The following is a 26,074-nucleotide window of genomic DNA, read 5'->3' as shown; positions in this document are numbered from 1 at the left end:
TCAGTTGTGAAATCATTTAATATCTATGTTTTTTTTCTAACAAAAAAAAGCGCCCATATTATTTAGGGCTTTTCCATTTTAAATTTATTTATGAGAAATTTACTAAATACAACTAATACATATAATGACTCAACTAATTATATATATATGTTAAGAAATAAATTTATGACCACGGTTCCAAAAGGAGCTATAGAAGAGTAGAATTTGTTGTTTGGGCTTCTTTGTGGTGAGGTCGTTGGGTTGAAAAGGGCAGGCCCCATCGATGAATGGACTTCTTTTGTCCATCTCTCACTTCGGCTATGTCCTTGACAGACCCCCGCTCACTCCCAAGCCCCAATCTCCCCACCACCACCACCACCAACCGCCGTCGTCCGCCTCTTAACTGCCTCCGACTGTCATCCTCCTCCCCGGCGAAGTCTCCGACCCATCCCGAGCTCATGTTTCCGTGCTCTCTCTCCTCCGGTATGCTCTCTCTTACTCGTCTCACTTCCCCCTCCCTCCCTCCCCCCTTTCTTTCTCTCTCGTAGAGGTGTAGCGCGAGATAGTCGAGGTTGCCCATGACCTCGATTTGGGTCTTTAGGCCGTCGTGGATGACCTCAGATCTAGGTCCTAAGGCAACAATTCTTTTTACTATTACCCATTCTTTAATTTTACTCTATAGTACGAAGAATTAAGGAGTTACCGCAGGTAACTCGGCTCTCGGCTCCATTAGTACATATATTCACGCTCAATTATGCCAATTGCAACTATTGCTCGCACTATCTAATCAGCATTATGCAAATATTTAAGTAATAGATCTTGCTCAAGCACGGGGTTGGGTGCCCAATCCAGTGTCCGGTGACCGGGGTTTGGGTTTTAGCGGTTGTGCATCGAATCCATGTCCAATTATCAAAAAAAAAAAAAAAAGAAGTTACAAAGAATTAGAAAATGATTTCTAACTCATTTCAAAATTTCAGTGTAACTTAGAAAAATTACAACAATCCCCAAAATGGAAATCATTTTACCACTACTTTCATTTTTCCTCGAAACAAACCGACTCTATCGTAGTCACTTGAAAAAATTCGTAACTAGAGAGGGTTATCTTTTGATATATTAAAGCTTCAGTTATTTCGGAGAAAATAAATGATTTGAAAAATATATTCTTTAAAATAATCATTTGTATCTCTTACAAAAATAAATGAACGAAAAATATTTCTACCATCCACAAAAAAAATTTAAAATAAAAATTATTCTCGCTAATAAAAACATTTTCCAATCGAATAGTTATTTCGAGCAATCAATTTTAGAAAAATATTTTCCAAATCCTTCTTCCCGAGAAACAAACCTTACTGAATAACTAGATATATCAAAATGGGTCATTCAACTCGGATCTGTCATATTTCGCTCCATGCTTGTTCTCAGCAAGCATATATGTTCACAACTCACGCTTTTGTATCGAATTGAGAACAAGAGGCAAAGTTGGTCACTGAAGCACTGGAAACACGTAACATTCAAAGTAACAAAGTAGTTTCTCCATAGATGGCTTAGAACACATCGGACCATATTACACGACGCATGGCATCACTGCTCGACACAGAGATCCAGAACGACACAGCAACTACTACTGTCGTAACTAGAGGAGCCGTCGCTCGAGGCGATAGTAGTAGTTCCTCTTATTCTAACGTTAATCTTCGTCCTGCCCTCGGAAGTATCTGGTCCGGCGCTCCATCTTTCTCTCACTTCACGCTGCAATACACAGTCGCACAAACCAAAAAATGAGGCTTAGCAAGAACATTCGAAAGTATTCTTACTGCATTACTCTAATGGCGCTCGATAAAACGATGCACTTGCCTCTTGCAGTCGGTGGAGGGGCTGATCTTGTAAGGGATGTTGACCCCGCACTTGCCCGGCAGGCCCGCCGCGAGGCCGGCGTTGTAGGCGTTGTAGGAGATCCCGTTGATGGCGGACTTCAGGCAGCTGCAGACGCCCTGGCGGTCGGCCGTGGTCTTCGCCGCCGAGTACAGCGACCGGATCCCGCTGCAGCAGGCGGGCGGCACGGTCCCTCCGTTGAGCACGTAAGACACGCACGGCATCAGCGTGTTGATCACCTGGTTGCACGAGGACGCCTGCGACGCGGCCGGGGGCGCATTGGCCACCACCATGCAGACGACGGCCACCGCCAGAGCTGCGGCCTTGAGGAGTCCAGGGTTGGCCATTTTCGTGACTACTTTTGCTTGGAGGGCACTTGCAAGACTTTTGGATGACACACCGCTAGTGTTCTTCTTGTTGTTTCTTCTTCTTCTCGGGGATATATGGAAGAATGTGTTGTTTATATAGGAGGAGATTTGAATAGGAGGTTTTGGTTGGTAGGTGAATCTCATTTAGTGTTCTGATGGAGTTTGGTGGGGGAGGTTTAAATATGAGAGAGAGCGTATCTAGAGATAGCTTAGTACGGCTCGTGCAGATTTGCCACCAATCGGGCACCCTAGGTCCACTACAGCACACCCTATGCATCATACAAACTATACAACGTTGAATCGTAATCAAGTACCACAACGTTGTAGATATCGCCGACGTTACGACACTACGTCGTAATCAAGTTCAAAGCATTTATACCCATGTGCGTACCTTAGAAATTTCCATCCACAATTTTGAATTGAATTTCGCTTGCACACAGTGTATATGAGCTTATTATATCCCAGCCATTAAATCATGTAAATTTTACATGTGATCCACACCATTTTAATGACTGAGATGAAGTGAGTTTATATAATTTGAGTACGTAGAAGAACTTTTCCAATTTGGGATGGCCTTTGGTAAGTTTCGTTTGGGGTAAAATTAGAATGCCTGCCTTTATGGTACTTCTCGCCTTGTCTCCAAGAAAAAACTTTATGTTACGTTTGTGTCACATTATTAGGCCTGGTTAATCCCCATGGTGTGCGCAATTAGTTGGGATGTCTACAAATTTCCAGTTTAGAAACCAGAGGTCATTTATTGGCATTCCACCCATTTGTTCTGGGTTATGGCCTCTTAAATAGCCCAAGTAGCTAGACTTACATGGATGTTTGCCGGGAAAATAACAAAACAAAGTCCTAAACTTATTACACTTGTGTTAATTCAGTTCTCGATATTTCAATTGTGTCAATTGAGTCATAAACATTATGACAATTTATCAATTTAGTCTCTCCGGTCAATTTTGATTGGAAATTGCTAACATGAATACCGACTATCTTACGTGTCACAGTCAACACTAATGTAGACGTGCCAACTGATTTTCGAACACCAATTCTCGTTTGAACTACTCACTAACATTTAAATGTAGCAACTTTTCAATTGGCAGTACATGAAGGTAGTATTGTATCGTGTTGGGTTTCGCCCAAATGGCTCATCCTTCTTGTTCTATATCATTTGGTACGAAACCATCCGCATTCAAGAGTTTCCAAAGCTAGACAGAGGCCTCGCATCCCAACTTAAGTGCGTCGCTTGATCTGGTCTCCACGGTTTCTCAAAATTTATTGATTGATGTGGACGTAACAATAAAAAACCCGACAATTTTGAAGACCAAAAGTGGCATAACTTCAAGTCATGCTTTTGGTCTCATTGTTCCACCATATGTTACGAAAGAAGATCGATTTTATACTGGTGAAACCGCATGCCTATCATAGCTAGTGCCGGGGCTGATAACGTACGCGATGCTGACCCTACCGCGCTTGCGGCGACGACTCCGTAATTAAGGCCAGAGATGCTGCCGGAAGCCGCTTCCAAGCACCTGCGAGCACCTTGGCGATCTGGCATGGTCTTGGCTGCCGAGTTGAGCGATCTGAATTTGTTGGAACAAGCTGTCGGCATGGGCCTTGTGCCGCTTCTCGCGCAGGGAATGCACGGAGCTAGAGCGCCCTCGCCAAAAAGCCGCAGGTCTAAGGCTCGAGCTGCCGGAGCCGGAGCCGCCCCGGCCAGCATGCATGTCGTGAGGATGTGAAAGGCAGCCCTAGTAAATTGGATGAGTTTAAACGCAATTGGATAGTTAAAGGAAGGCGAATGGTTGCGTGACACGTGTGCGTGAGAGTAAAAATAGGTTGGTGTTGGTAGTTGAGCAGTGACAAAGTGTGATTGAATGCCTTCTCATTTAAGGGGCCGTCCTTGCTTACGCTTTCTTTGGCTGTTTCAGCCTCGGTTGGATCCGTACTCCTGCGGATATAACATACGAAATCTAAGGTGAGTTTTTAACCTTTATTCATTGGTTTGGCAAGACTTTTACATAGATGTTCAGTCTCAATCAATGTAATAATTTTGTGGGTCAGACTTTCTAACACATTTCAACGTGACATTTTTCGATCCATCACGCTACCGCATCTTTATGATAAATCTCCTCCACCTCCTACATTAAAACTTTCAAAAGTCCATTTAACCTTTGCTTGTTTCAAGAAAAAACGAATAATTTGAATATTATGTTCCGTTATTAATATATATATAAATATTATCGTGATCGATGAAAATATTTTTCGTTCGTTCATTTTTATAAACAATACAAGCAATCATTTTTAAGAAAATATTTATTTTCCTCGAAATAAACGCATCGTAATAAGAGTTCATCTAGTAAATGCGTTGCTTCTTTATCGGTAGCTTATTGTTTCGCGCGAAATTGGTAATTTGGAAAAGATTTTTTTTCTAACTTTGATTGTTTGTTTATGTCGATTAGAAAAATGCATTAAAAAGTGTTTTCTTTGAGAAAAACACCCTATTATATATAAAAAAAAATTATAATAGACACATTTTTGTTAACTCATTTTCTTAAGTGATATGAATAATTAAAATTTGTTGATTTTTCATGGAGTAAATGCGCTCATGAATGGAGAGAGTCCTAGCCAGTGTGAAGTAGTTATTTTAACTACGATCACACGCCTTGGCCAAAAATAGAAAAAAAAATTATATTTGATCGGGCTCTATTATTGAAGTTTGAAGTTATGGCCATGTGCCACGGACCGTGATTCTCTCGTACTTCTTTACTCTTGTGAGTGGTGCTCGGAGTTATCAAGTGAAGAGTAAGGATGCAGCAGGGATAAATATAACTGGGTCGTAAGAGTAGTGTCAGTTTGGTTTGTGCTAGGAGTTATAGGATGTAATGAATATACCTTAGAAGCTCTAAAGGCGGAGTTCGCCTCCCGTGCATAAACTGATCGGGAGTTGATGCTGCTCTCTTGATGAAGCCATGGCAGGCCGAAATCAGTTGTCGTACCTAAAGTATTTTGTGTATCTCGCTTGATGGACTAGACGCCCGAGCTATGTTAGACGTGGTACGATCCAATACGAGGAAGTTATTCGCCGTATTATTCTTTGGAACAACTAGTGAATGAGGGCTAGCCTGGTGTAAACGACACGTCAAGCGCCACACGGACTATTACACAGTTAAGGAATTGGCAGCCCGTGACACATGAGCATCTAATAGCTTCTTCTGAATTTTATTTACATACACTTGTTTTGGTGTCGAGAGATTATGAAAAGGGTATATATAAAGTCATGTTTTTCTCCGATCTTGTTAGAGAAAATTTCTCCCGCAACCATTCTTTTGATTGTTGACTTATAAATATGGATATTGACGACATGTATATATAGTTAAATTTGTATGTAAGCAATGTCTATAATTTGTAAACCATTGACCAAAGGTATGGGTTGAGTAAATTTCCTCTAACTAGGGATAAAGGAAGGTATAGCTCTATCCTAAACACTAATATCTGAATAATTCATGAATTATTTTTATTTTATAACTTAGGAGCATGAGCACAGATCTGTGCTAACTACATGGGGATTTCCGAAACATCTTGAAGTCCCATAAACTGGTCTAATATGGGCCTTTGACTTGTGCAAACGACCTTGATCCGGAGTGGTTTATACATAATGATGGATTATATTTTCCTTAAACCCTGATCGGAGGAGATTTTCTCCTCCATTCAATTGTAGTATCAGTACTTTGTGAAAAAATTCACTAATCAACATTTCGATCATGACATATCTCATATTGTCCAAACGCAGATAGAGAACGCGAATAAATGCCGAAGACCAAATACGTAGTGTTTGAGGGAATAAACAAGCAGAGAATTGATACAAAACTATGAAATTGGTTCATGTACAACTGCACTTGTTTAGTTTTGCTCATCATTCTTAGACAAACTGTTTTTTCCCCCCAAAACTTGAACCATTAGAAAATGAGCCAACAATGTACTTTGTTAGGATTATCTCACATCGGTTGTGAAAGGGACAAGTGATCGGTTTATTAGTGTAAAGGAAAGCCTCACCTTTTGAGCTAGCTTTTGGGGTGAGAGATGCCCAAAACACTCAACATTGGTGTGGCTTAGGGACGGAAGTTGGAGGAACAAGACATGTATTAGACAACCCCAACACTAGTCGTTCAAGCCAACTAGTAGGTCAACCGAAAATCTTCTTGTTAGGAAAATACATTCCTCAGTCAACATATTTGAAACACATTCGAATAACTCGGAAAACGTGCCCAATAATCATCATCTTGTATCACCGATCGTACATGCATATCACATAACGAACATACCCGGTATTTCCACAGATTAAATGCCACTTTGCACACTTTAGAGCAATCCTCGATTATCTTTAGTACCCATTAGTGTTTCGAAGAAAAACTGGAGAAGACATTCTTTCGAAAAGGTGTCTTGTTGTGTATGTAAAAATCATGTACGTTTTCCTTTGGGAGTCAATTATTTATAGTAAAAGGAAAATAACCACCTTGTAAGCCTTTTGGTTCATGTGCTAGTTTGACCCATCTTGGGCGGCTTACCCATTATGCCTTTCACTTCCCAAGAGCCATTCATAGTTGCAAGGCTATGATCGCTTAAGTTGGTCGACCGAATCCACATGGGGCCGACAAGTTTTACATTGAAACTCAATTTGTAGGTCATATTTGAATATAAAAATTTGGGAAAAAAACTCAAAAATCTTTGAGAAACATCATTCAAGAGAGTTGAGAGCGTAAGAAAATTTCTTCCTGTAATTGATTTCTTGTTAATTAGGGTGTATCTAAGATGGGGAAACACTAAGATGGTGAGCATTTGATCAGTTGTAATCTGCGATCTCCCGATTTTAGTAAAACCATCTCATCAACTCTCTCCATGACATAGGTACACTTTCGAATCACATAAATCGCTCTAGTTTGGGTTTAAATTCTGCAATTTATTTCTTGCACAAATTGTTTCGTCTGTTTAAGCTTTTGCATTAGTCGTAACAATTAACATGATTGTCAAGGAGATTAGAGCATATGTGAACTACTAATTCGGTTTAAATTCAACCTTGATAACATTTTGTCTTGGCTCCGTCTGTCCCATTATCTCGCACTATATATCTATTAGGATTCGACGTACAATCACCAAGAAATATTGAGTAAAAGCGAGAAAACAAAATCGAGACACAAAGTTTTTATTCTGATTCACCCTTAAACTAGTGCTACGTCCAGTAGATGATTCCACTATAATTGACACATCATACTTTTTGTTACATCACTCAATTACAAGATAAATAGAATATATATATAGGTAACAATAGTTATTCATGAGTACAAGCTTAAACTATCAATAAAATACAAACTCAAAAAATATAAGCCTTCTTGGTTCTAGGGGGCGCTGCCCCCTACAACCCCCGCCTACTCACTGGGGAGCGGAATCACTGAACCTTCCCGTCGGAGCAAAGTACGAAGCACACTCCAACAATATCCATTCGTTATTCACCCTTCAACGCCACGTCTTCTCTTCCTTTGAAAATTGCCAATATGAGAAGAATAATGGAAAAAGAAAAACACGAAATGATACTGAGAACAAAGAAAAGGAAACATATCGTAATTTCCTTCATTTCAGCTTCATTTATATTCTTATTATTAGTACATAGCACAAGCAAAGGATACTAGTCATACACAATCAAGTTACGAACCCAATATTGGTTCGTAAATTCATTTTATTCAAAGCTAACTACTCTTTCTATCTCAGATGCTGAAACGTACTCGTACGATCCATTCTCACTTCACGCTGCAACAAAACATCTAACAATCAGCTTCCCAACTGTAAATTAATTTCACAAAAACAAAATACAAAAAGAAGGAAAAACAGCGGCTCTAGATATGAAGAAAGTATGTTTTACACAATGCATGTATCACGTAACATACTAATGATTTGTGGTCAAGGAAAGATAAGGTTTCGTCGCACCTTTGGAACACGAGATTAAAAGCACATACCTGTCACAATTGGTGCTGGGGCTGATCTTGTACGGGATACTGACCCCACACTTTCCGGGAAGTCCAGCGACGACTCCATAATTAAGGCTAGAGATGCTTCCCGAGACCGATTTCAAGCACTTGCAAGTGGCTTGGCGGTCCGGCGTGGTCCGAGCCGCCGAGTTGAGCGACTTGATCCCATTGCAGCAAGATGCCGGCACGGCCCTGTGCCGCTCCTCACGTAGGGAATGCATGGGGCCAGAGTGCTCGACACCTGGCCGCACGTCACTGTGGCTCGAGCTGCCGGAGCCGCCGCCACCATGCATGCGAGCAGCACACAAGCCAGCTTCAACAATGTGGAGTAAGCCATTGTGAATACTCCGAGCTATACAGGTGAGAGTTACTTTGTGGAGGGTATGAAAGCTATTGGAGTAGGTAATTGGGAGAGTCTAAACGTGATTGGGTTCGTGAGTTTATATAGAAAATGGGGAGGGGTTGAACAATGGACACGTGTTGAGGGAGGTTGAGTATTAGTTGGTCGTTGCGAGTGATAAGAGAGTAATTAATTGTCTTTCATGCTTAGTCATTTGGTTTCTGTCGAGCCTTACTTGTGATTCTTACTTCTCCGACTAAGACCGACATGTAAGCTATTACATGATAAATAAGTCATATGAACGTAGATCATTTCAATTATTAATTGTGTGAGCTTCACCGTGGACTCCCCATGATTAACGGTCTAGATGGGTTTGATCTATATAATCTATAGACCATGCGATATTTTTTTTTTCTGGAAGTGGGTGACCTAATTCAATAGTTTATGCAATAACTTGCAATTATCCTAGCCAAATGAATCTCCTGGTCAGTAATAATTGTACAACGGATAATATTTTCAAGCTAGTAATCATTGAGAACCAGTATTTGCTTAAGTGACCACCCTTCCTACTAGAAAAGTAGAAGGTGGGGAGTTCGATCCCTTACCTTCTGAGAGGGGTTAAGGGTGAAGATATTTAGTTTCAAATCTGGGTTTTGACTCCAAAAGCCTGAGAATGAGCTGAGAGTTAGAGTATGACAGATAAAAAAAAAAAATCGTTGAGAACTATGTTTATATATTGTTGAAAGAATGTTTTGTCTTACATGATATTAGAGTACATGTTTTGATATCGAATCTTGACAATTCGCTCCAAAAATAATTTATTGATAGCAATAATTCATTTTGAGAAAAGTGGATTATTCAATCTAGGAAGTCGTTTATTTTCATTAATCATGTTAAGGTGCGAGGGCGAATGCATTGGTGGAGCGTAATCTCACATCGGGTAACTAATATAGTATGCACTGATGAGACACAATGGACGAAGGCGGGTGTCATGATGTAGCAACAAGTTACTAGATGGCGTGCCGTTAGAGTCTAGGCTTGGTGACTCACGGTGTGGCGACTTGCAATAATGGGTGTTGTGTTGCCCAGTTACTTCTTGGAATCTTTTAGATTTAGGTTGAGACATATTGATAATAAAGTATCTCGCATAACATATCTTTATGAGATTCTTCTTGGCCTTTAGAGTCTCTCTCTATCCCCTTTTCTTCATGAATTAAATTAATCTACCTCATAATTATTGTGAAACATATAACGATAATTTTATTATTCGAGATTGATAGTGCGCAATTCGTCTTAGTTACTACTTTTATATATGTTTGCAAACTTTGGGATGCTTCATGGAGGATCATTACTTTTATGCGGTGTTTTGTTGTGATTTACACCACTAACAATTTGTCATCTTAGGGGCTGTTTGGTAACCGACCAAACAATACTCTATTCTTTTGTTCCCGAAAACAAAAAAAGAACATAAATTCGTTTGATAAATTTTTTGTTCCCTGACACAAATTTGTTCCCAGAATCAGTTTTGAAACAGAATCAAGAATAAAAAAAAGGTTGATTCTTGATTCTGGGAACAAAAATCAGAAATAGAAAAGAAATTTTTTTTTCTTCTTCTTTTTCGTGGCCGGTCTTCATTTTTCCTGCCCTGTGGCCGATCTGGCGACTAGCCACAAGCCAAGGCCAACCAGGACGTCGCGGCCCTCACCGGCGAGGGCGAGGGCTGGACCCTCACAGCCTGGACAAGGGCTGCCCTCGCCTGTGGCCGGCAACCTAGCCATGGGCCAAGGAAGGAGAAGAAGAAAAAACGAAAAAAAATGGAAAAAAAAGAAAGAAATATTAAAAAATTCAAAATATTATTAATAAAAAGAAATTTTGTGTAGTTACCAAATGCATTTCTGTTCTTTTTTTATTCCAGGAATAGAAATTTTGGGCAGTTACCAAACGCCTTCAAATGCTTAGAAATTTATTCCGGGAACGGAATAAAAAAATCATTTCTGAGCAGAAATTATTTTCGGGAACAAAATGGTTACCAAACGAACCCTTATAGGCCGGAGAAGGCATTCTCTTATGGCGGTAAATAGTTCTAAGCCTATTACGTTTTGCCAATTCAATCCTCAACCTTTTTTAATTTTGCCAATTAAATCTTAAACCTCTTCAAGTTTTGTCAATTGAGTCCATTCGGTCAATTTTGGCCAGAAATCGCTAACGTGGGCGTCAGCTGTCCTATGTGGCATGGCCGGAGCTAATGTGGACAATTTTTAATAATAGTTTTTATCTTTTCTTTTTCTTTTTGGGTTCAAAGGGTCGGCGACCTCCACTGACCATTAACCAAAGGCCGGCGACTCCCGCTGGCTCCTAGGTGAGGGCCGCAAAGCCCTCCTCCGCCCTCACCATGGCTGGGGAGTGCCACCATGCCTAGCCATAGTGAGGGTTCTCGAGGGCTTGCCAGATTCGGCGAGGGCTTCGAGGCCCTCCCCCTTTGAACCAAAAAATAATAAAAGAAAAAGGAAAAATAAAAAATAATCAAAAAATAAAAAAGAATAAAAAATTATTAAAGTTTGTCCACTCAAATGTCAATTGTGCCACGTAGGACGGCTAACGTTGACTGGACTGCCAAATCAGCGATTTTTGGCTAAAATTGATCGAATGGACTCAATTAGCAAAACATGAAAAAGTTTAGGACTCAATTGGCAAAATTAAAAGGTTTAAGACTATATTGGTAAAAGTACAATATGTTTATGACTTTTTAAACAATTTTCCCTGTGAATGTGACATGTGCAGAAAAATCGACCGATAAAGATTGAGAGTTTCAAAATTCAAACGCAAATGGTCGTTGGAATGCTTATCACACGGTAACACGAGATACGTTTTCCCATGGACACACAATATGTATCCATTTGTTATTCTCCTTTCAAAAACTGTCTTTTCTTATCTCCGTTTGTTTAGTGGAAAATAAACGAGTTGTAAATTATTTTCCTAAAAACGATCGCTTGTATTACTTGAAATAATTAACAATTGAAAAATATTTTCGTTATCAACATCAATTTATATATAAACATTTTCGTTGACGATGAAAATATTTTTTCATTCACTTATTTTTTTAAGCGATATAAGCGATCATTTTTAGGAAAATATTTGCCGAATCATTTAATTTTCACGAAACAAAGGGATTTCACGAAGAACCAATCTGAAAAACATAAAGTCATTGGGACAGGAAGAGGGAACATAATGTAAATGTGAAATGGGGCTTGAACTTTGACAAAAGAAAGAAAGAAAGAAATGGGCTTACACGTGTGTCGGGGGAAGCTGAGTATGTCTCGGTTGGTCGTTGCGATTCATTTTAGAGTAATTAATTCGAATGTTTCGAATGAGACCAACTAATGATGCTTCGTCATGTTATGTCATTGTTTTGCTGTTGATCCTTTATTGTGACTCTTACTTTCTCTCACTGAGACCTGCACTGCTTCTCATCATCATTCAGGCCGACCCATAATTCTTTTTCATGGTATAAAAACCAAATTTCAAATTGTTCATGCTCATTATAATGTATCATTCCTTCTGTGGTTTGTCGTCAACTTATTCCAATCTGTCGATTATATGCATCGCCGTTCCTCATCTGGTTTGCACGTGAGATGGATGCAAACCCGCCGCTCATGGTACACCGATGGTCACTACGTATAGACTTAAAGTCGAGAAACCCTTTTTTGAAATTGTGATGTTCAAAATGGCAGGTAATTGAGACAGACGGCCCGATTTTATGATTCATAATTTCCAAATAAGGGTCCTGTCGAACGACGCGGTGCGAATCCCGTCGCAGTATATAAGCTTAAAAGGGAGTATGGAAGGCAGTTACCTACACAATAGGGTAGCGGAGACTTTCACATTCTCAATTTTTTATACAATTAGACGCCGAAAGGTAATGGCATGGCATCCCTTCACGAACACAGAAGAAAACTGATGACGAGGGATGATAACCGTTCGTTCATCCTCTCTCCTTCTTCAGTTTAACTAACACTTCAAAAAGTGGTTCCCACTGGTATTCCCCTCCACGGATTTGTCGTCTCTGATAGTCTGTGGAAGGAGAAGTCTGTTGGGATCTGTAGTATATCGATGGTCTTGTCGTCAGTTCAGATGGGTATCCCGTAGATGTTCTCGGTGCTTCCATCTCGCTCGTGCATTCTGTCTTGTCAAAACGTATTCTTAGACGGGGTTCCTGACATCCCCTCCCATTGTTCCTTCTGGAGCGGAGGTTGCTCTGGGCAACGCAAGCATCCCTGGTCGCGGCCCGAAGCATCTGGTAAAGATCGACCAGAACTCGACATCGGCGGCGAAGAGTTTTTTACAATACAAAGCGGTCCTCCATCTTTGCTTCACATTGTAACATCCATAATATGCAGTTTCCTTGTCTTCTCCGTGATCTCGTTTGCGTAAAAGCCATGAAACTGAGTTTAGGAAATGATGAGATCGTGTAGTGTAAGCGGCCATTTTCTTTTTCTGGGGCTTTTGATGAATTTGGGTTGGCGAAAAGCCTCATGCTTTTGCATTGTGAATCGCGGGAGGCTGTTCAATTCTTCTCATAATGTAAACCAGAAAAGGGACAATGGATACGTCGTGAAACAAAAGAACAGAAGTTGGAGGATTGTTTTGTCCCTTTTTTGTTATCATTTTACCCTCAGGGAATGACATTAGTGTTGCAATTATTGATTTCTCAGGCACTGATTTAGATGGAGAAAGGCAGATAAAGCAATGGGAGATGTTCTCAGTAAAGCTGCTAATAGCGTCGGCTCTGTCGTTGGAAATGCTCTCGCCGCTCCATTCAAGACCATTTTCGGCGGATCGTGCGAGTAAGCGCTTTCTTAATATGAACTTTGCTTCATTCAGATAGTTTTGGCGTCCGCCAATTACAACTCTTATGTTGTTATTTCCGGTTCTTGTTCATATTGTTATGTCTGAAACCATGTAAGTCCATTCCTGGTCTGGTTTGGCAAAAAACTCGAAAACAATCTGCGGCGCAGAGCTTGTAACAAAAAAATAATTGTTTCTGGCATTGCTCGATATCTTTTACGGATGATTTATCTGTCATCCGTATTAAATTCTTGAGTTACCTTTCTGTTTCACCTCATTGTTCCAGTCTCCATATGTTTACCTAGTTTCCCATTGTTTCCAATGATGCAGGGAACTATGCTCGGGACCGTGGGATGTAGTTTGTTTTATCGAGCATCTATGCGTCACGAATCTGATCAAACTCTTGCTGATATGTGTCCTCTGTTACATAGGTAATGTACTCATTTCCCTCATTATCTCTCCGTCCAGACTGTCATTTCTCTCTGCTAGTCACCGAGCTTCGCTTCACTAGGCTAAAATAGATTTGATTTGCTAGCCAAAAATCAGTCCTTCAGTTCTTATGATGTTGTACCTTTTGGTTGAGACTATGGTAAAGGATATATCATGTCTTTTCCATATCGATAATCTCATTTTAGCATTCTACCAGAGAAATAATGTCGAGGATTTTTCCAGCGACCACTATCATTTGATATTCTCTCAGATTCCAGACAAGTTTGAGGAACTCTCTGCTTCTAAGATATACTTATTGGCAAAATGCAATGTTTAGAGAACTATCTGCCTTCTCATTTGAAGCTTTCGCGAGTAATTCCTGCATTGTAATCTTGTGCATTCGATTAGAAAACCGGGATCCGGTATTCCTACAATTTCATGATCAGCTGACGTGTTTTCGTGTGGGCGCGATGGTTTTCAGGTCTACTATTCCTGTATCTGTTGTTCAAGCTGGGGATTTGCCAGTGCATAGGGAGAAGCCTCTGTAACATGTGCTGGGTCACGTGCGAGACGTACTGGCACGCGCTGGGCCACATTTGCTGTTTCGTGTGGTACAAGATATCCAGCACTAAGCGGGTATACCGTGGGCGACGCCGCTTCCGAGACTTTGAAGCAGGACATAGCCTGGGTGACATAAGTTATGATTATTCGAGTCGTCATCTGAGCGCAAGTAGGAAAAGGAAACTACTCAGAGAGAGGACAGAAGGCCCTCTTGCTTCATATAGCAACCGTAGCCACCGGCACCATCGCCATCACCGCCGCAGGCATGTGAAGCTGAAGTCTAGGTGTGTTTCTTTTGCGTCGAGGAGAGGTTCACGGAAATCAAGGATTTCGAGACATCATCAGATAAGCACGGTACATGCTGAAAGAAGGGGCGGAACTTTCAAGCGCCAGAGGGTCCGGTGATGATCATAATAGGTGCAGTAAAAAAAGAGATGGTCTACCGGTGTTTCGTCTATCTTCCGATGAAAAAGAAAGAATTGCATTGACCTGACTACTACAATATTGAAGACAGCAGTTACAATACAGGAACACCAAGGTATTGTCTGCTGCAAGGTTTTTGCATGGTGTTTAGCTGTGCGTGTGTGTGAGAGAGAGAGAGATCTTTGAAGCACTAGCAATAGCCAGATCCGGGTGAGCTTAGACGGTAGATGAGGTTCTCTTTGCAGTGATCAAATCGTCTATGTCGAAGTTCCGATGATTCGCGTTCGGTGAGTTTTTCCGATCTTTATCAGCTGTGACATTCCCAGGGAAGTACGTGCAGGAAAACAAATTTTAGAGGCGATCGATCTAATGGTATGGACATGTACCTGTCTGACTATGTATGCCCATGTTTTAGGTTTTGAAAACTTTTAAGTATTGACAGAAAGTTCCATTGTTCTTACGAACTGCCAATATTTACCTAGAAGTCTGAATTCATGGTAAACAGGATCTTACCACCAAATTCGCAATGATAAAATGTGGTGTTTCGCATAGAATTGCTACATATAGATCGACAGTTACCGAAATGCTCGTCACCCTATAATTACACTGGGCACAAGGTCAACTAAACAATGAAACTAATGGAGTGCGACCCTGATCAATCAACATCACCAGAAAGAGGAAAAGATGGAATAGCCAATCTGCTGCGGCTCATAAAAGAAGAAAATTTGATTGAATGAGTTTGGAGCTGTATCATGCCAGCGCATCTTGTGCAACCGTCTTTTATAGTATTCTTCATATATATCTTTCGGGTCCACAATTAGCATGCGGTAGAACTTATTCAAGTACCCGATAGTCTCTCTACTACCGGTTCAATGTCCCATTCTCTTCGCGGCTTATTCTTTAGAAGTAGAGATGGCCTCATGCTAATGCCTCAAACTATTTCTGACTTCTAGTGGTTATTGCAATCTCTGAATTGCATTTTACAGTGCAAAGCCTGCCATTAAGCACATCCGATTCCAATGAAAAGGGACATAAACCATCATGCATGAAATCCGAGTGCATAATGGGAAATATCTCAAAAAGGGATTGAATTACATTAAAGGAAAGATGTCAACTATAAGTAATTGTCATATGGGGAGAAAGAGGGGCACAGAGTTAAGAGCCTCAGCTATGAGACATTTTCTCATTTCTCAGTTCCATTTCCTAGTTTGAGTTCTCTACTGAATAATCACAGAAGGAAGAAAAATCGTAACTAGAGAGAGAGGTGTCCTCACTCTGTAAATCCATAGTATCTCGTTAGTATTACTCTCTTCCCCATCTGTAAACTCTATGAACATATCAGTTGCGAGTCTGTAGTAGGTACAGGATGGATTGTGTAACAAAATGTACAGAGAACTAAGACATCAACGCAGATAAGAGTGCCATCTATTCGCGCTTCTCCTCCTCAACATCTTCTCCGAGTTTGGTCACACTATCACCTGTCGCCTTGCTAGAACTTGTCAAAGAGATGCCCTCCTCAACGTCTTCATTCTCTTCCAAGTATGCATATCTACAAGTCACAAACCATTTAGATTCGTTCAACAAAACATTACCACATTGAACAGAACCTTAACAAACTGCAGAAGGATGATTACATGTAAATGAGGGAAGGGAACCCATAGAAGCATGGGGAACATAATAGATTCAAAAGAACTGCCATTATGTCAATGATGATGAAAACGCATTGGCAAGATTATCAACATTACTTCCTGTTGCATAGTCAAAATATAAAAATTACATGGTAGGACCAAATAAAGTGACTAGATGGAATAGGACTATGTTTGCCATTTGAAACAATATTATATCATATAATTCTCGTCGCAATATTGTAATTCTCATCACCGTTTCCTTCTCCACTTTGGAGGATTACATGGTGCAAATACATGTACAGATCCTAAAAGGGGTAAATGAGACAGAAAGATGACAGAGATCCAGACTCAATGACGTCGGAATTGAGGAAGTAAACAACAGACAAAGAATAAATTCTAGCTTCCAACATTCCAGGGTATCCTCCATTTGTTTTCATTTTTCTTTTTTGCAGAGAACTCACAAACTAATATATCAGCATGCATACCTCCCAGTCATGGAAAAACAAAAATGGATATTGATTCATCAAGAATATAAAGTTTCGTATTTAACATTTGATCCATCAAATTGCAGGGTACAATCTACGCAGCAATGTACAGCTGTGTACTATGCCAAAACAAGTTCACTATTCATCCAGTTGACTGCAGTCTAATATGCCTTCCTATGAAAAAAGTTCCAACATAGAAATCTAAAAAACTCAGAATAGCAGAGCAAGAAATTTATGCCACACTGTTAATAATGGAATTCAAGCAGAGTGGAACAAAATGGGAGAACATTCCAACTACGGGTCTAACTAACTTAAATTCTGATTGCACCAAACAAGCACAGGAACAAATATAGAGGCGAAAGTCAAATGCGGAGACCCTTCAGAGCCAACATTTGCTATTGTGCTAAAGGCAGTAGCAAAAAGTAATGAACACTGAAAGCATATATATCATACCTAGTTGGGTTGCGTGAAGGAGCCCAGAGAATGCAAATAACAACCAAGAGAGAGTACGCAAGAATAGTCCAGAATGTTGGAATGATCCAATAAACTTGCCACAGCTCACTCAATGGATCTGTAGCATTGAAGTATAGCTGGACCAGAACAATTCAGAATTGCATTAGCATTAGATGTTGTTTGATCATATTATCTGCTCAAATATATCAGCTATATCCAATCATTATGCAATGGTTAAATATCATTTTGTAGAGGACAAAGTTCATTACCTCAAAGCCAATCCATGCAATTGAAAGTAGCACAGATACAGCAAGTGAATTTGTAAATTTTCGGTAAAGCTCTAATTTAGCCATATTTCTCTTCGTCTGCACAGAGATTGAAAATCATCAAACCAAAAGGGAGATGGAAAAACTGTTTCAGCAGCACATCAAATGAGACATTATGACTTCATTCAAGGTTCTTCTTTTAGATCCTTTGTCGATTAAGTTGAGAAACGTTTGCGGAAAAGGATAGTAAATAGGATTTTCCCAGTGATATGATTCAAGTAGATTGCGAAAACATTGAAAATATTGATACGTTTACATTGACAACGAAAATATTCCTTTCATCGAAAAAAAAAACATAACTGTTGTAATAAGATCTTCATCTGCATGTGTCTCTTTACCGAACATCAACTTCACAAATGTCTAGTAATCAACATAATTAAAAGATGTTCACAGTACGACACTAGAAATCATTCTATTGATTAGTCGCTACTGCCAAATAACTAAGAATAGAATTAGCTATGCAGAACAGATAATGAGAGGTTTCCGGGTGAAATAAGAAAAAAAAGTACCTGAAGCTGCTCCAGAGTTTTGGATAATGACGAAAAGATCCATAATATAAAGCAAGCATCCAGCAATGTAACTGGCAAAACCAGAAACAATGCTGTCTTTCCAGAAAAGTCGTTGATATTCCCAAGATGTTCAACGAGTTCATACGACTCGGATGCAACTAGATATGTTCCACCAAGAAGAAGCACTCTTGAGGTTATGCCCCCAAGGGTAGGTCTCACCACTCCAAAACCCATGGACACTACCAGTAAGAGAAGTCGAGAGAGTGTTTTCTTAACAGCAGTAAAAGTGACGGCCCATATCGTGATGCCCATCGGTCTTCTTCCAGTAGAGTTGAAGTTGGAATATTCGAAGTACCAGAGAGCCGATTCACACATTCCAAGAGCAATAACTGCAGTTATGTGGTAATGCAACTGTATGACATCCTTCCAGTGTTGAACAAACTTCAAAAACCATATAAGTCCAAGTACAAGGTAAGCCAATGACATTAAACCAAACACTACCATCAAAGGAGCCATTTTTCCAGGCAAATAACCACTTGGATTTCTCCATACTGTGCTCCCCTTAATTATGGTACCCTTGAGATGTGGATCACAAAACATAAAATACAAGTAGTACATCCCTGTCTTATCGATCTCAACAGTCACACTATCCATCTTTGTTTCTTGATTTCTCCCAGCAAAGGAAGTTGTTATGCGTCTAGGCCATTCACGGTTATCTGGGCTTCTCTGAATAATAACTTCACCTAATTTGCAGCCTCCCTCATCAGCCAACTGCGGAGTGCAACATATCATATCAGATTTCAAATAAGAACCTCCAATCCTTTTCCGATCTTTTATATCAAGTATGATAGCCTCCACCGAGCCAGAATTCTGTTGCATTTCGCTCTGTGCATTAGCAGACTCCTTTGTCCTTATGAAGGTGACGTCATCAAACCTAAGTTGTGGAATCAAGACAATGAAATCGAATCGATATCAATAGTCGTAGGGAAAACCTTCAAACCGAGATTGACGAGGGTTTGCACAAAAAAGATGTATAAACAGAGACTACAATACTGTCTCCAATCCAGTGACAATATGCAATAAGTTCAGGCAATTAATTTTGTGCGAACGCATGTGTTCGTGTCTATAGAGCAGGGAGCCGGCACATCAAAAGAAACGGAAAGCAGGCACACCAAGAGGTACAAATATGATCCTTACATTACCTGAACTATCCCATAGAAAGAACATCAGCAGAATTTTAGAGACAGCAAAGCATTAAAACAGTCGTTACTCGGATTTCAACAGAGAAAAAAGGTTTTTCCTTAGACATCCCGACATACAATCGACCAATAAAACAGTTTCTTCCGCAATAAGCAACAATCGGGGGACCACCACTGCCATCTCATTATCGCCTTGTTAATGAATCATCAACTTCTCGGACCTCCAGCGAAAGCCCTACTCAATCAACGATGCAGAGTAAAACTAGAAATTCCAGCACCCCATCCAAGATACAAAGAGAGCGGGTAAACAGCAACCTTTAAGTCCTAAAATGCAATCTAGTCCAACACCTTTCAATTGTTTAAATCGAGTCGCAAACCTCACTTGGAAAGTGCAATCCGGTCCTAAAATTTCCAATCAAGTCTAAACCCTTTATCGAAAAATGCGATCAAGTCCCGAAACTTATATTGAATGCCCAATTTAAGGGATGCCACGCGGAAATTTCTTCAGCGACACGTAGGCAAATTCCAGGCGTCTCGTCCAAAGCACTTCGATTGCATCTAAGAAATTCAACGATCTCACCGTTTCAGCACAACATTCCAGAAACCCAGCAAAAGACGGTCCATCCATTTGGGCCACCGGCAAACTTCCAAAATCACGTGGGAGCCGAATCGGAGCCGGAGCAGGAAAACGAGAAAAACAATCGATTACCTGATGAAGGACTTCCCCTTGGTGCCGGTCGTGATGTTCGGAGCCGCCGACGAAGAAGAAGAATAAGGCGGGATCGCGGACCGCGGAGCGTGGAGGCCTTCGCTGCCGCCGTGGAAGAAGAAGGCGTTGGAGCGGGAGGCGAAGGCCTCGCCGAAGTAGTCGTGGACGGAGGCGTCCACGGCGGGGATCGGATCGCAGAGGCACACCAGAGCTACGAAGGAGAGGAGGAAGAACCCTAACCGCCGGCGCTCGACTGTGCACGATTCTCTCCCTTCCATCTCCTTCTTCTCCGTCCTCCCTTCTCTCTCTCTCTCTATCTCTCTCTTCTGAGCAGAATGAAGTTTGACAAGTGAGAACTAACCTCGGACCTGAGATGCTTCCCATTTTTCTATTTTAATTTCTCGCAAAAAAAAATGGGGGAATTTCTACATTCAATGTTGGATTATTAAATAAAAATGATCGAACTTACAATTTCATTAACTAAAGTTCCGATGAGCAAAGAAAATCTTATTAGTAATGACATAAAAAGGGGTTGTTATTAACTTAGGTAGATTGCTAAACAACGGGTTAGTTGATATTAAACACAAAAAAATTACATATTTCAACGAAAGATCCCACGTAATATTCGTTTTAGACATCGAGCAAGAATTGATTTCTCTCTCTACTTTATGCAAATATCTTTTTTTCAATATATGCATGTATGGGACATATTTAGGAAGAGGCATATCATTTGCGAAGTAGCCGGTGAATTTGGAGTTGGGAATCGGTCTCCTTTTATATTTCCTCCATTCGGTACCGGTCGTCCAAATCACGACTCACTTTTCGTCCAAATCGAGGCTTTCTGCTGAAAAATGAGTAATTCCCAAATCATGATAGAATTATTAAGATCCATGTACATATCTCAACTAATAACAAAACAAATAAAATATATATATGAGAAATTTATGAAAATGGATGTATCATTTGTGAAATACCTGGGTAACGACAATGTGGCCGGCGAGGGTCCGAGTGAGGGCTCGCAATGCCCTCATTGGTCGCAGTGAGGGCTCGCGAGCCCAAGCCCTCGCCCAAGGGCCGGCGGCTCGTTGGCTCAATGAAGAAGAAAGGAAAAGAAAAGAAAAGAAATAAAAAAATCAATACGAAATTCATAAAATTTTTCAAAAATAAAAATGATCCACGTCAAAGCTGGTCGCGCCACATAGGATGGCCGGTGTCGACTAAACTACCACATCATCGATTTTTGCTCAGAATTAGCTGGAAGGATTAAATTGGTAATTCATTAAAAGGTGTAGGACTAAATTGGCAAATCGTCAAAAGGTTTAGGACTAAATTGGCACAATTGAAATGTTTAGGATTGAATTGGCAAATCATCAAAAGGTTTAGGACTAAATTGGCACAATTGAAATGTTTGTGATTGAATTGGCAAATTGTCAAATGGTTTATAACTGAATTGACAAAATTAAAAGATTTAGGACTAAATTGGCTGCCGTGTAATCGGTTTAAGACTTTTTGGACAATATTTATGAAAAAGTATATCATTTGTGAAGTACCTGGTGAATTTGAAGTTGAGAATCGGTCTCTTTTTATATTTCCTCCCTCGGTACCGATTGACCAAATCATGACTCATTTTTGTCCATAAAGCTCGAGGCTTTCTGCAGAAAAATGAGTAATTCCCAATTCATGATAGAATTCTTAAGATCCATGTACATATATTAACTAATAACAAAACAAACAAAATATATATGAGAAATTTATGAAAATGGATGTATCATTCGTGAAATACCTGGGTAACGACACTGTGGCCGGCGAGGGTTTGAGTGAGGGCTCGCAATGCCGTCGTCAGTCGTAGCGAGGGCTAGCGAGCCCAAACCCTCGCCTAGGGGTCAGCGGCTCGCAGGCTCAATGGAGAAGAAAGGAAAAGAAAAGAAAAGAAATAAAAAAAAATCAATACAAAATTTAGAATTTTTTTCAAAAATAAAAATTATCCACGTCAACGCCGGTCACGCCACATAGGACGACCGATGCCGACTGGACCACCACGTCAGCGATTTTTGCCCAAAATTAGCCGAAAGACTAAATTGATAATTCATTAAAAGGCTTAGGACTGAATTGGTATAATTGAAAAATTTATAACTGAATTGGCAAGTTGTCAAAAGGCTTATAACTGAATTGGCAAAACTAAAAGGTTTAGGACTGAATTGGCTGCCGTATAATAGGTCTAAAAATTTTTAGACAATATTTTATGAAAAGGTATATCATTTGTGAAGTACCCGGTGAATTTGAAGTTGAGAATCGGTCTCTTTTTATAATTCCTCCATCGATACCACTCGACCAAATCACGACTCACTTTTGTCCACAAAGCTCGAGGCTTTCTGCTGAAAAATGAGTAATTCCCAATTCACGATAGAATTCTTAATATCCATGTACATATCTTAACTAATAACAAAACAAATAAAATATATACGAGAAATTTATGAAAATGGATGTATCATTTGTGAAGTACCTGGATAACTCGGGGTTGAGAATCGATTTATGATCACGTTTCCTCCGTTGGTGCGCGGCGTCGATCATATTCTGGACCAATCTTGTCCATTTATGTTGAGTCTTTTTGCGGAAAAATGAGTAATTCCCAATTCATGATAGAATTCTAAAGATCCATGTACATATCTTAACGAATAACAAAACAAATAAAATATATATGAGAAATTTATGAGAATGGATGTATCGTTTGTGAAGCACCTAGGTAACTCGGGGTTGAGAATTGATTTATGATCACGTTTCATCCATTGGTGCGTGGTGTCGATCATATTTTGGACCAATCTTGTCCATGTATTTTAAGTCTTTCTACGCAAAAATAAGTAATTTTCATTTCATGTTAGAATTACTTAGACCCACATATATAAAAAAAAAAATTTTGGTCAGAAACCACATATATAATTTAGCTCCATGTAAAACCTCTTTCATCCTCTGCCCAATGACAAGATAAACGAAATAACAAAAAAATAACTTCTATTCTCTGCAAATTAGACAAGCACGTTATAATCCAATAATCTTGATCTCTATCAAGTTGTGTACCAAAATCATAAGAACGGCGAAAGAGTCGGCTCACGTCTCCTCTTTTTCCTAGATTCCGAGAGATCTTGACAGTGTCATTTTCAAACATGTGATGCTCACCTTATGTGTTATTGTTCTTGCCAAAAAGAAACTTCATATGTTTTTTGAATCATTTGAAACTCCACTTAAATAGATAAATTACTTTTCAGACAAAACAAGAAGAAACAAGAACACGAATTTCTTTTGGCCCTTAAATACCTCGAGACCGGGGTCTAGATGCTCGCACTTCCCTTGGAGACCTCGGACTTGACACAGGCGTTGCTCGGGACCTGCAAGACATCGTCGGACGGGGGCGCTGCTCCATAGGGATAGGGGGTGTTGCTGAAAGACCTGAGGGCGTTGACGACGACCAGATGTTCCGCAAACGAGGGCTGCCCTGTGTTGTCGCCAGCTTGAGAGTGAGCGTCGAAGAGACGTCTGAACTTCTTCCTGGGATTATGGCCATGGCCCATGGAGGTGCTCCTTGATCGGGCGCTCGCGGCTTGACCGCTTGAGGAGAGGTTCTAAGGCCAGGGCAAAACGCTCCATTTGATGAGACGGGTCTTCCGCCTTGCTTTCTGACGAGGGAGTGAAAGTCAAGCAAGACAGAGAGAGAGAGAGAGAGAGAGAGAAAGAGGGGACAAAGAGCTCATCCATTGTCGTGGTCAAGAGGCGAGGAAGAAAAGTGGGAGGTGGCGCGAAAGTTCCACCTCTCGCGGGATCGAGCTATCCCCGCGCACGGCGCGTGGGAGTGTCGGTTATGTCGATCGATGATATCAAGGTACATAGCAGATTCATTTTTTCGGGAAAAAAATGATTATCTTGTCTTATTAGTGTTATTATTGTAATAATTCTCTCAGGTGCCGTATCGTGCTCGCGACTCAAAGTTATATCTGTGAAGCCTAGGGAGATCATTATTTCATATTTGTTATTCTTCTTTTTTTATTACTATGGTTAGAAATAATTAGAAAATAATTAATCGATTTTCCGTAATTTTCATGATTCTCCACTTCTCTCGAAATTCTGCATTATCTCTATTTTTTTCTTTAATCTTAATTGATTGTAATAAGGGTTAATACCACCCAAAACCCCAAACTGGTACGCGTGTGATAATTTTACCCCGAAATTTTTTTTTATTACCAAAAACCCCAGACTAGTACACCTGTGACAATTTTATCCCAAACTTTTTTTTTACCACCAAAAACCCCAAACTAGTACACATGTGATAATTTTACTCCAAACTGGTAAACTCGTGACAAATTTACCCTAAACTATTTTTTTGATCACGAAAAACCCAAAACTGGTACATCTGTGACAATTTTACCCAGAACTAATTATTTTTTTATTTTTTTTGAATTTTTTATTTATTATTTTTTTCTTTTCTTTTTTTTTTCCTTCATCTTCAACCTCTGGCCGGTCGCCAGATCGGCGACCGGCCAAAGGCGAAAGCTGGCGAGGTCGGCCCCGCCGGCCGCTGATGAGGCTCGACCTCGCCGGTGTCGGGCGAGAGCTGTCCTCGCCCACCCAAGCGAGGGCTGGCCTCGCCCGACGTCGACAAGGGCAGCCCTCGCCAGATTCGGCGAGGGCAGCCCTCGCCTGAGTCGGGTGAGGGCTGTCCACGCCCGACTTAGGTGAGGGTCGCCCTCGCCTGACGCCGGCGGGGCGGCCCTCGCCAGCAGCCGGCGGGGCCGACCTCGCCGGCTTCCGCCTCTGGCCGGTCATCGGACCGGCGACCGGTCAGAGGTTGAAGATGAAGAAAAAAAAAAATAAATAAATAAAAATTCGAAAAAATAAAAAAAATAATATTAAATTTTTAGTTCATGGTAAAATTGTCACATGTGTACCAGTTTGGGATTTTTTGTGGTATGTTCAGGGTAAAATTGTCACAAGTGTACCAGTTTGGGGTTTTTTGTGGTATGTTCGGGGTAAAATTGTCACAAGTGTACCAGTTTGGGGTTTTTCATGGTAAAAAAAAAAAAGTTCGGGATAAAATTGTCACACGCATACCAGTTTAGGGTTTTTGGTGGTATTAACCCTCGTAATAATATCATGTTACCTTAAATAGTCAATTTTATAAATATGTTAATGTACTCTTTACTATTAAATATGCGTAAATTACACAATCTCTCTGTCTCATATTCTCGTCACGGTATCAAAGCTCTTGATGTCCAAAGAAGGGCTAGTTGGTATCCATTCTCCACCAGACCTGTTGCTCTCAGAGTGTTGTTCCAACACTTTCGGTTATTTGTTTTGAAAACAAATGATGAAATTAAGTCTTGAAACTTATATTGAAAGTTCAATATTGGGATGCTATGTAGAAAATTATTTAGTGACACGTAGGCAATTTCAGGTGTTTCATCCGGAGGACTTCGATTGCATTCCCGTCGATATATGTATAAACCACATAGAATCAAAGAAATTCAACCATCTCGCTGCTTCAGCATGACATTCCAGAAAACCAACAAAAGGCGGTTCATCCGTTTGGGACACCAGCAAACTTCCAAAAATCACTTGGAGCCGAATCAGAACCGGAGCAGTAAAGTGGAAAAGTCCATTACCTGATGAAGGACTTCCCCTTGGGGCCCGTCGTGGTATTAGGAGCTGCCGAAGAAGGTGGGGTCACGGACCGCGGAGCGAGGAGGCCCTTGCTGCCGCCGTGGAAGAAGAAGGCGTTGGAGCGAGAGGTGAACGCCTCATTGAAGTAGTCGTGGACGGAAGCATCCACGGTGGCGATCGGATCGCGCAGGCACACCAGAGCTACGAAGAAGAAGAAGAACCCCAACCGGCGCTTGACTGCACACGATTCTCTCCCTTCCATCTCCTTCTCCTTCCTCC

General features: G+C 40.6%; 3 protein-coding genes, 1 long non-coding RNA gene and 1 pseudogene across 6 annotated transcripts; 1 reads left to right on the top strand and 4 right to left on the bottom strand.

Annotated features, from left to right (window-relative positions):
• Window positions 1-1,489: 1,489 nt before the first annotated feature.
• Window positions 1,490-2,291, bottom strand: LOC115677051 (non-specific lipid-transfer protein 1-like). Its single transcript, XM_030600098.2, has 2 exons — window positions 1,831-2,291; window positions 1,490-1,725 (listed from the first exon to the last, which is right to left on the bottom strand). The coding sequence occupies exons 1-2, from the start codon at window positions 2,193-2,195 to the stop codon at window positions 1,716-1,718; spliced, it is 375 nt and encodes a 124-aa protein (XP_030455958.1). The 5' UTR covers window positions 2,196-2,291; the 3' UTR covers window positions 1,490-1,715.
• A 5,849-nt stretch (window positions 2,292-8,140) lies between these two features.
• Window positions 8,141-8,576, bottom strand: LOC115677057 (non-specific lipid-transfer protein 1-like; annotated as a pseudogene).
• Window positions 8,577-12,457: 3,881 nt separating this feature from the next.
• LOC115677167 (uncharacterized) lies at window positions 12,458-15,522 on the top strand. 2 transcript variants are annotated; one of them, XM_056316542.1, is made up of 4 exons: window positions 12,458-12,933; window positions 13,292-13,423; window positions 13,755-13,855; window positions 14,335-15,522. In XM_056316542.1, the coding sequence occupies exons 2-4, from the start codon at window positions 13,326-13,328 to the stop codon at window positions 14,817-14,819; spliced, it is 684 nt and encodes a 227-aa protein (XP_056172517.1). In that variant the 5' UTR covers window positions 12,458-12,933; window positions 13,292-13,325; the 3' UTR covers window positions 14,820-15,522. The 2 variants fall into 2 exon arrangements, with proteins under 2 accessions (XP_056172517.1, XP_030456122.1); XM_030600262.2 differs by having other exon boundaries at window positions 12,458-13,423.
• A 386-nt stretch (window positions 15,523-15,908) lies between these two features.
• Window positions 15,909-26,057, bottom strand: LOC115677164 (uncharacterized). 2 transcript variants are annotated; one of them, XM_030600259.2, is made up of 5 exons: window positions 25,798-26,057; window positions 18,239-19,172; window positions 17,673-17,768; window positions 17,404-17,540; window positions 15,909-16,386 (listed from the first exon to the last, which is right to left on the bottom strand). In XM_030600259.2, the coding sequence occupies exons 1-5, from the start codon at window positions 26,055-26,057 to the stop codon at window positions 16,263-16,265; spliced, it is 1,551 nt and encodes a 516-aa protein (XP_030456119.1). In that variant the 3' UTR covers window positions 15,909-16,262. The 2 variants fall into 2 exon arrangements, with proteins under 2 accessions (XP_030456119.1, XP_030456117.1); XM_030600257.2 differs by lacking the exon at window positions 25,798-26,057 and adding an exon at window positions 20,147-20,512.
• Window positions 21,546-23,743, bottom strand: LOC130139475 (uncharacterized). The gene is made up of 3 exons (XR_008817643.1): window positions 23,459-23,743; window positions 22,417-23,384; window positions 21,546-21,798 (listed from the first exon to the last, which is right to left on the bottom strand). It is a non-coding gene; the product is annotated as an uncharacterized LOC130139475 (long non-coding RNA).
• Window positions 26,058-26,074: the final 17 nt, after the last annotated feature.

The sequence above is a fragment of the Syzygium oleosum genome, unplaced genomic scaffold, assembly GCF_021117445.2.
Source record: "Syzygium oleosum isolate NSW1041296 unplaced genomic scaffold, Sole_v2.1 Sole_v2.12, whole genome shotgun sequence".
NCBI classification, from domain to species: domain Eukaryota; kingdom Viridiplantae; phylum Streptophyta; class Magnoliopsida; order Myrtales; family Myrtaceae; genus Syzygium; species Syzygium oleosum.
This window is presented reverse-complemented; position numbering and strand designations above follow the sequence as displayed.

Excerpts from the sequence above, each read along its gene's own strand:
- LOC115677051 (XM_030600098.2), bottom strand. The coding sequence starts at position 2,195 with ATGGCCAACCCTGGACTCCTCAAGGCCGCAGCTCTGGCGGTGGCCGTC.
- LOC115677167 (XM_056316542.1), top strand. The coding sequence starts at position 13,326 with ATGGGAGATGTTCTCAGTAAAGCTGCTAATAGCGTCGGCTCTGTCGTT. Across the intron at positions 13,424-13,754 it reads ATTTTCGGCGGATCGTGCGA|GGAACTATGCTCGGGACCGT; the intron begins GTAAGCGCTTTC and ends CCAATGATGCAG. Across the intron at positions 13,856-14,334 it reads ATGTGTCCTCTGTTACATAG|GTCTACTATTCCTGTATCTG; the intron begins GTAATGTACTCA and ends GATGGTTTTCAG.
- LOC115677164 (XM_030600257.2), bottom strand. The coding sequence starts at position 20,424 with ATGGAAGGGAGAGAATCGTGCACAGTCGAGCGCCGGCGGTTAGGGTTC. Across the intron at positions 17,541-17,672 it reads TTGCATGGATTGGCTTTGAG|CTATACTTCAATGCTACAGA; the intron begins GTAATGAACTTT and ends GTTCTGGTCCAG. Across the intron at positions 16,387-17,403 it reads CCTTCACGCAACCCAACTAG|ATATGCATACTTGGAAGAGA; the intron begins GTATGATATATA and ends TGTGACTTGTAG.